This window comes from Poeciliopsis prolifica, unplaced genomic scaffold (genome assembly GCF_027474105.1).
Source record: "Poeciliopsis prolifica strain line A6 unplaced genomic scaffold, Auburn_PproV2 SCAFFOLD153, whole genome shotgun sequence".
NCBI classification, from domain to species: Eukaryota; Metazoa; Chordata; class Actinopteri; order Cyprinodontiformes; family Poeciliidae; genus Poeciliopsis; species Poeciliopsis prolifica.
Window position 1 is genome coordinate 75,185 of NW_026562528.1, and position 10,072 is coordinate 85,256.

The 10,072-nt window shown below is 39.3% G+C and overlaps 1 protein-coding gene across 1 annotated transcript in view; it reads left to right on the forward strand.

Moving 5' to 3' along the window:
- Positions 1–7,985, forward strand: part of LOC129356009 (neuroligin-2-like) — a 71,566-nt gene extending 63,581 nt beyond the window's left edge. The window contains 6 exon segments of the mRNA XM_055025632.1: positions 674–739; positions 742–938; positions 2,310–2,463; positions 3,170–3,536; positions 4,050–4,069; positions 4,072–7,985. Coding sequence (XP_054881607.1) covers positions 674–739; positions 742–938; positions 2,310–2,463; positions 3,170–3,536; positions 4,050–4,069; positions 4,072–4,886 — 1,619 coding nt within the window. The 3' untranslated portion in view covers positions 4,887–7,985.
- Positions 7,986–10,072: the final 2,087 nt, after the last annotated feature.

A 10,072-nucleotide genomic window follows, 5' to 3' on the forward strand; every position in this document is an offset into this window, starting at 1 on the left:
TTATGGAAGAATCTGCCAATTAGTACCCAGGTGATAAAGAACAGGGGGAAAAATGAGAAAAGACAAGACGCCAAATAAAGTAGCATAACCGAGGCCAATCTTAAGGACTAATAAAATATAGCTGTCTCCCTGCTCTTTCCCTCTGCCACTCCTGAAGCAGATATGCATGTAGGTGTAGCTGTTTCCCTGCTACTTCTTACTATAATTGATCTCTGAGGGAAAGGAGACTCTGCCGCTCTGCTTAATAATTAACTGACCAATCTTCAGCCCTGGAGAGGAGAGGGAAAGGAAAAAGGAGCGGGCCTGAGAGGAAACGGGAGAGGCAGGCGGCCCCTTAACGAGCCACTCGACTGGCTTCAACAGCTCAGGATGGGCAGAACTGAGGAGCCGGAGGGAGAGACTGAAGCAGGGAGGTGGAGAATTAAGGCAAGGAGAGAAAAGAAAGTTAAAATGGATCTTTTGACTTATGGGAAGAGTTTGTTCCCACTCCTACCTCAGTGTCCTTTGCTGCAGTTCTGTATTCTGCTTTAGAATGGAAATCTTTCAGATTTTATATTTCTTTAGAGATTATTGAAAAAATATTTATTTTTGTTTGCATCACTACCAAAGAATACAGTCCAAAACCTTCAGAAAGGCAGAACATGAATGCCCTTTTTCACTCTCGTCCATTTAGGTCTGTTCCATCGGGCCATTGCTCAGAGCGGCACAGCCATCTCCAGCTGGTCCGTCAACTACCAGCCCTGAAATACACCAAGAACCTGGCCAAGAAGGTGGGCTGCACCTACTCAGAGACCGCCGACCTGGTGGACTGCCTGAGGAGGAAGACCTTCAGGGAGCTGGTGGACCAGGACATCCAGCCCGCCCGCTACCACATCGCCTTCGGCCCCGTGGTGGACGGAGACGTGGTGCCGGACGACCCGGAGATCCTCATGCAGCAGGTGAGGGTCAGACGACGACCTCATCATGGTCTGAGTGGCTCTGGAGGAAGTTGAGAAGTCGCAGAGAGGTGTGGATGTGACCTTTTCACGCAGTTACAGGTCAGGCTGTGACACTTAGCAGCTGCTGTGAAGCAACATGTTGGTCAGAGAAAAATAACTCGGCTTGTGCAGGCGACAGTTAAACCTGTGATAAAATAAAACGAGCTTCATGGTTTCAAATCTGATGATTACTATTTTGTGAAGGGCAATTTTGTTTCCAAAGACTTTATAACTATTTTTATTTATGACTTCTGATGTATGTGTGTTTTATTTCCATTAATTTACTGTTTTTGATTGTTTTATTTGGATATTTAAATATCTTCCAGTTCCAGTATGAAGTATTCTTTACAAAGTTAAGCTTTGTAGTGCTTTGAGAGGCCAAAATTGAAATATTTCGTCAAAATCAAAATTTTTCTTGAAAATGAAATAAAAATCAACAATATTATCGTATTGCAATAATTTCTGGGACAATTTATCAGCCAAGAAAATTTATTATTGTGGCTCGTTTCACAGTTTTCCTGTGAAACGGTAAATCTCTCATGACTTAAATGCATTAAGATGTTTTATTAAGCAAATAACCTTTTATTCTTCAGTTTTATTACTATTTAATTGATAATTTGTACGTTTAGAGATGAACAAACAAAATTGAAATATAAAAAAAGATTTAAAGCTGCATTTTATTTGTTCATTTGCATCCAATATTTATGAAAGCAGATAACATTGTCAACATTTAGTAGTAAAAATGTTTTTTAAATTATTCAAACTTTTTCTAAACAGCACTTTCTTTGCAGACATGTGTAATACAAAGTGCTTTACAGATGCTAAAAACAGAAAAATCACAAGAAAAACACAATGAAATGATTAAAATGATCTAATTAAATGATTAATTATTAGTAAGAAAAAGAAGTAAGGAATTAAAAGTTAATAAAATTAAGAAATATAATCCAGAAGATTAGATTAGTGACGATTCACTGGAGATAGATGTAAGTTGTTCAAGTAGGAAAGTAAGGTGATTATCCAGAGCCTATTAATATTCAAAAGTGAAACAAAATAAGAAACTCAAAACAAAAAACATTTCTTGCCACGTCAGCCTTTTATGTGAAAGCAGAAAAACTAATTTCTCACCTGCTGATTTTATGATGGACGTCTGAAAGGTGTTACATTTGCTGACATTTATAAACAATAATTAAAATGTGGAATTAATCTGCACTGAAGGAGAAATTTGTGAGTGGGGTGGGGGGGAAGCATCGCAGCACCTTTAATAACAACTACAGGTTCTGGTCTCATCTAAATGTGTTTACAAAACTTGTAATTCTGTTGTTGTGCCACTAGGGGGAGTTCCTCAACTATGACATCCTCATAGGTGTGAACCAGGGAGAAGGACTGAAATTTGTGGACGACAGCGAGGACAACGATGGCATCTCTGCTGCAGCGTTCGACTACACGATCTCTAACTTTGTGGACAATCTCTACGGATATCCTGAAGGTGAGGAACCTCGACCACGAACATCTGTCAACTTTTGAAATCTCTCTCCACATCATCCTGTTTTATATAAACTCCTGCAGAGATCTAGTCTTGAGCATAAAGAAAACACATCAAGCACCTCAGAATCACAGCTCCCCATTGAAGTGTGCATCTTCAAACAATAGTGAGCAAGAAAATGGGAAAAAAAAAAAAGCGAGTTTGGCGGAGTGTACCAGCGAAGACAAGCATGCTAATGAGATCGCCTATCATGGAGATTATCTTTCACCGCGGTGGGTCTGTGCTTTGGCCTTTGGGGCTCTGTGGGCACTAATGCTGTCGCTCATCAGCCCCCAGGCAGCCACCGTCTCCCAATCACAGTGCTGTTGTTCCCAACAGCTCAACCTGCAAACCTCGCAGCAAGCCGCAGACCAAATACACACGTTGAATAATGCAGCTCCTCAAGTTCTCGTCAGTCATTGTGGGATCTGAAAGGCAAATTCTGTTCCCTTTGTCTCGCCTTTTAACATACGGTGCCTTCAAAAATTATTCACAATCCTTGAGGTTATTCGAATTTTGCCACATTACAGCCACACACTTCAATGCATTTTAGAGAATTTCTACTTCTTAGTTTGTTAGAAATGTGTCTAATTAAAATGCACACGGTTTCTCTCTACCTCAGCTTTCTTGATCACATTTCTCAATTCCTCTGTCTCCTGTTTTCTTGCAGGCAAAGACATCCTGAGAGAAACCATAAAGTTCATGTACACAGACTGGGCAGACAGAGACAATGGTGACATGAGAAGAAAGACTCTCCTGGCTTTGTTCACAGACCACCAGTGGGTGGCGCCAGCTGTGGCCACTGCTAAACTTCACGCTGAGTTCCAGTCGCCTGTCTATTTCTACACATTTTACCACCACTGCCAGACAGAAACGCGACCCGAATGGGCCGATGCCGCACACGGAGATGAGATACCGTACGTGTTTGGCGTGCCGATGATCGGCGCCACTGACTTGTTCCCGTGCAACTTCTCGAAGAATGACGTGATGCTGAGCGCTGTGGTCATGACTTACTGGACTAACTTTGCCAAAACTGGGTAGGTTTCATTTCAACCTGACATATTTTATTCTGCTTCAGTCAGTAGTTATTGATACATTGGTCTTTTTTAGCATGTTTTCACACCTGATAGTTCTGTAGACCAAAATTGCAACAGACTATGGTGTTTGTTACATATCATTCACAACTCATACGTTTGTTTTGGTTGTATTTACCCAGAATGCCCTGCGTTTTAGTCAACTTCCTGCTTTTGGAACGGTCTCCAGTTCGTTTGGCATTCAAATATGCAGTCAAACCACTCAATAGTTCACTTTAATCAAACAGAGTCCTAGATTAAACCATAGTTTGTTTTTGATCTGCATCAGACCAATAGTGCATCTTCACACTTACCCAAAAGAACCAGACTTTCTATTCAAGCAAACGAGAGTTTTGTTAAGTTGAATTAAACAGGGTTGCTGTAACCGGATCTTTAGTGAAGCATTCATGTGTGTTTCCAAAACATTCCCAATGCCTTTTCACATTAATCAATGATTCTCTTTTCGTTTTCCATCAGTGACCCCAACCTCCCCGTCCCTCAGACACGAAGTTCATTCACACCAAACCCAACCGCTTTGAAGAGGTCATCTGGACAAAGTTCAACCCAAAGGACAAGCAGTATCTCCATATTGGCTTAAAACCTCGAGTTCGGGACAACTACAGGGCGAACAAGGTGGCTTTCTGGCTGGAACTTGTCCCCCATCTTCATAGCCTACATGAGATCTTCCCCACCACAACCCGATCACCGTCTGGTCCTGGTCCAGGCCCAGACACCTATAGACCCAGGCCAAGGACTCCAGGTCCTCGAACCACTCCCCACCCCTACTCAACCTTCACCTCTGATCCTGAAACCGAGGGCTCGGACCGTCCAATCCAGGACCTCTTTCCTGGAGACACCCGTGACTACTCCACTGAGCTGAGTGTCACGGTGGCTGTGGGAGCTTCTCTTCTGTTCCTCAACATCCTGGCATTCGCGGCCCTTTACTACAAACGCGACAAACGGCACGAGATGCGACGGCACCGACTGTCTCCTCAGCGCGGCGTTCCCGCCAATGACCTCGCTCACAGCCAGGAGGAGGAAATCATGTCCCTGCAGATGAAGCACTCTGAGCACGACGCTCACCACGACCTGGAGCCCCTTCGACCACATGACATCCTGCGACCCGCCTGCCCGCCCGACTACACGCTGGCGCTGCGCCGGGCTCCGGACGATGTGCCGTTGATGACGCCCAATACCATCACTATGATCCCAAGCACCATCACCAGCATGCAGCCTCTTCATGCCTTCAACACCTTCCCTTCCACCGGCCACAACAACACCCTGCCACACCCCCACTCCACCACCAGGGTATAGTAGGGACTGGCCCACCCAGCACCACCTAAACACAGGGAGTACTGGATCTCCTACTGAATCAGAAGGGAGGCCTGTGGTTGAGGGCCTTCATTCTCTTCTTACATTCTCTCGTTTCTCAAAAAGGAACTCCACCTCCTCCATCATGTGCTGTACAGCTTGGAGACATAATGAACTGCGTTGGAGCAGACGATCAGCTCGGAGGTGACGTCGATCTTTCAGACATACCTTTTTCCAGGAGGGTGCACAGTTTCCAATCTAAAGAAATTTTCAAAGGGACAAACGCTTTTGGACCTTTGATGTTCTCTCTTTTTTACTTTGGTGTCAGCTTTTACTGTCTTCTAGAGTGTTGTGTGAAGTTTCTTATTTGTTTCTTTTCTACATCTGTGTCTTATTTACGGCTCATTCGACTTCTCCCTCCTTCGGGTGCTTCTTTGCTTTAAGGAGCAACAACGTACTGAGATGTCAGAAGTAACGTCATTTCAGTCGACCAACACGGTTCGTGCCAAATGTGTTTTTTGCTTTCTGATCAAGGCTGAAATGAATTTCAATCCCTGTCTGATAACAGCTGTATGTTCTCATGACCAAGTGCCAAACTGGCCTTTGATTGTGGTTTTCTTTCATTCATCTTGTTTATTTTTGTTGTTGTTCAAGTGTTTTAATGTGGAAAGATTTTTGCTGACAATATAGTTATAGAGAAATGATATTATATATAGTTCTATATAAATGTGTACAAAGGAAAGAATATAAAGGGGGTTTTGTCAATGGGGATCTATGCATGAATTATTTTTCAAGAAAGGCAACATGGAGAAAGGACGGAGAATCAGTCGCCGCACGTTTTCCCACTTCTTAGTCCAAATTAAATATTTCTCAGCTCATAAAATTCTCCCAAATTCATTAAAATGGGAATTTGCCACAAATCATAGATAATCCACCAATTAAAGCAACAAAGCTCATCACACCGTTTTATTATTTAAAGGTAAATTTTGCATTAGTTCAACCTGAGACGATGCATTCCAACATTAGCTGGTTTATGTCAGTAGTTTGGGTTCCCAAATGTATTTATTTTTAACAATGTAAAGAAAGAGATCATTAATTATGCATACAGTTGATCTGTGCCTATGAAGTATTAAATTACACAGATGATATCAGAACTACTTTTTAGATAAGCAAGTTAACTCATCTCACCTCGTTAATATTTTTGACAAACATATTTTCCTATCAGTATAAATTCAGTAATCTCCACTGAATATCCGGTGTAGCTTCAGGCGCACTTTGCGGGTTTTACGGCCTGCAGTGCAGAGCTGCAGAGACGAAGGAGTTTCTCAACAGGGTAAAGGTAACACAGTTGATGTCTGTTGTTTCTAATTGTTCTCCTTCTGTTAGTTTAGGAATATATCATTTTCCAGCTCTGCTTTTCAAGATGAAGATGTCAAACATGCATTATGGGCCCGTTAGCAGAACAGGAACACATGGTAGCTAACATGCAATATGGCTGACAGGAGTCACCGTCGCTGTCCTTGAACATGCGCTAGCTTTCACTTGCTTTTATTTTCCGTTTTCTTACTGCCTGGTGGTCGGGGAGGGATGGAAACGGGTCAACGCGACAAGCAGCTGAGATTTTATAAACTACTGAACAGGAAATGTGCACAATGCAAATCACACGACTGGACAAAGTCTGCAGATCAGGAGCCAACAAGATATAAGGACACGCTGTGGCCAAGAGGAGGACGAAGAAAAACTCGCACAGCCTTAAATGTTGACATTTGAACCAGAAGAGAAAACAAACTGATCAAAAGAAGATTAAAAACATTGACAGACTGCAGAGGGACGACCTGCTAATCTGTCAAAATATGGACTCTTTTGTAGTCCCTCCAGTGGACAAAGGAGGAGGGTAACAGGTTGTGAAGTCCATCTGGTGTTGCAGCAGCTGGGAGGAAAACGTTTGTCCTGGATGTGGTGGCTTGTTTTATATGTTGGCACTAGAGGGCGCCATTGTGGCAGATTTCATTCAGTCCAGAGGAACTGAAGACAAACAGTCCTGGTGGGAGGATCGATGGAGGAACACAACATCTGGATCAGGATCAAAACTGTACATTTTTAAGTGTAAGAATCAAACAGATGAAATTTGTAAATATTAAGTTTCTTGTTTTTTTTTCTTTCTCTGTTTTTTCTTTTTGGGTGGATGAATGATATGCTTATTTGGTGACAACAAAAGACAACAGGTGCAGTTTGCAATTAAAACAAATCAAAGCAAGGAAATGTGTATTTACTCACAATCAGCAGGAAAAGATTTAGTTTTTAAACTTTTGACAGAACATCATCATGTAGATATGCTGTAGCATCATGATTCAGCCTGAATCAGGAAAGTTTCTGTAGCAGAATTTTAATAAAAGCCTCACACAACAAAGACCCAAATATCCTGAAAACATGACAAAATAGTCCAACTCTGAAATATCTGCATGAGATTATTTTTATTTAACCACTGAACCCTTTTAACTTCTGAATTATTATGACTTTAAAGTGAAACAGCACCTATAGACTTGACCTTTTTTCACTAATTTGATCCAATTTCAAACAGTCCTGTAGAAACAAATTCACTCCATAAAATATAATTATGTCATGTAGCGGTGTTTCATGTAGCTGCTGATTTATGTGTGGGAAACATGTTAGGGCTTTAACACCATCTGATGCCTCATGAGATCACAGAGGTGGTCCAACCTTTTGATTTCTGTCACTGCGTCGGTTTGTTGTAGTTAAAATTCCTCCTAGTGAAGTGATGCAGCAGGAAGGTTGATGAGAAAATGAACATTATATAAGGTCGGATCTTGTATCAGTTCAGACAGGCATCAAATCACAAACAGCCAACAAATATTCAATAATCTGCACCTGTTGTCTTGCATTTTATGTTCTATGTAGAATTCAGAAACCCAAGACTTGAGATGAACAAATCTGTTAAATAATGGAAAATAAAAAAAGATTAAAAAAGGAAAGTGAAATCATATAAATAAATGAGGTGATGATATTTCTGTTACTTTAGAAGTTATTATACACTGTATGCTGTGATTCTGATCTGGGAAACATTAAAGACATTCATAGCCAGACTGCAGTCTGTCTTTTTATTTTTGACATAATGCAGAACTGGAACAAATTTGAAAGCTGTCGGGATATTTCACAAAATAATAATAAAATACATAAAAAGTACCAGTAATTAAGTTAATTTAAAAACAGCTTTATAATTTGACATCCATATTTTTTCAGCTCAGTTTTAAGCTCTAATGTAATTAATAACTATGGGTTTTTTTGTACACTTTTTATTTTGCTCATAGAAGCATTTATTTAGCTTTAACTTTTAACTTCTTTTCTAGATTGTTTTTCCAATAAGCCTCTTCACTTCCAGAGGTTCTTTTTATATTTTTGTGCCTTTTGTTTTTCCTTTATTTCTGCCTCGTCATGGAAGGGAAGATCATGTGTGTTAAGGTGTCAAGTTCTACCAAGTATTTCAAGTGATCGATTTGTTTAGTGGGTCATTTACATATATATCTATATATATATATTAGTATATTTTGTTTTGTCAGATTAGGATTTTAATAACATGTGTTGTGAATGTAGTAAATAATTATGGTGTTGCCCTTGACCTCTACATAGCAGAATACCACTAACTGACTAACTTGACACAAATACAGTAGTTGTTACTCATATTTTCCAGCATCTTCACTTTATCAGATTTAGGTTAGAAAGATGTGTAGTCAGACCGTAGCATGCATTTTTTTATACATTTATTTTGTCGTTTAATTGCTTTCTGGTAGTTAAAAGCTGGAAAAAAAGTTTATTGGCAGATGCAGCGCTAACTATTAAACTACAAAATTAATGTGTGCAGGTATCGGTTACATATTTATGTTAAGAATTTATATGTAATTATATACAACTAAATTGACAAATACTACCAGAACTCTTATTAGAAACTGAGGAGTTAGTTATCAATATATTTTTCTTTTGTTAAATGGGCTGAAATCCCTTATAATTTTATATAAAGAATCGTCACCTTACCTAAAGGATGAATACTGAAGAGTACTACCCAAAAACAACAGGATGAAGGCAGGTGTTTGGTGGAAATTTAATTACAACCAAGTAAGACCTCAAGGGAAAATTTAACAGTAACATCAAACTCCAGCAATGAACAAAAAAGTCTGAGAGCTGAATGAAGTGGAGGTGTGATCTGTCACATTTTTATTTTAGGTGAGAAAAATGAAACAATGAATGGAAGTAGAGGAAAAGCAAAAAGCTGAAGTGAAACAACAAAATAAACAATACACACAATGGAGTAACCAATACCATGAAGAAGAAGATTCAAATGAACATTGATAATACAAAACTAAATATCAAAGCAAAGGAACAACTGAAAATATAAGACTCAAAACAAAACATAGGTGAAGCCAAAATTCTTGAGATTGCATCAAAAATAATTGTACAAATACATTTTATGCTGACAAAATACCGTATCTGGTGAAGTCTGATGTTATTAGAGTGTTTGACATAAAATATTGATCAGATTTTTTTATAAGATTGATAAACCCATCTAGCAAAAAACTAAAATAAAAAGACCCCGACATCAAGCTTGATTCAGTTTAGCGTTTTGATATAATGCTGACTCACAGCAAATGTAATATAAAGGCATTTAAAATACCAAACAGATGCTACTTCTTGATAGAAAAATGTAATCAGTTCAACCACATCAGAAAGCCTGATTTTAAGTCACATAAATACATTCTAATTTGACCAAACATAAATGAGTGCAGTTACGCTCACATTGGCTTTACCTGTGAATATTATAGCATCAATTCACCAATGACAAACAATTAGGTTAATCGTATAACTCATCCTCTATTCATCTAATGCAGTACAGCAACTTCAGACCATTTTTCAAACAAGTGCAAAAATTTTCAAAAAAATAATTTGCAAACTAAATTTGATGAAAAGTAGAACAATAATGGTGAATTGCTATTATAACTGAACAATTTAAAAAAATAAGGAACTATAGCAAAAGAGGCTTGAGCAGTTAATTTTGCCTTTATTCCAAGACAAAATACATGTGTAAAAGAGGTGGGTTTAAAGCAAGAAGAAAAAAGGATCAAAATACCCTACATGCAAAAAACTTATAATACATGGTTAGTTGTTTGAACATAATT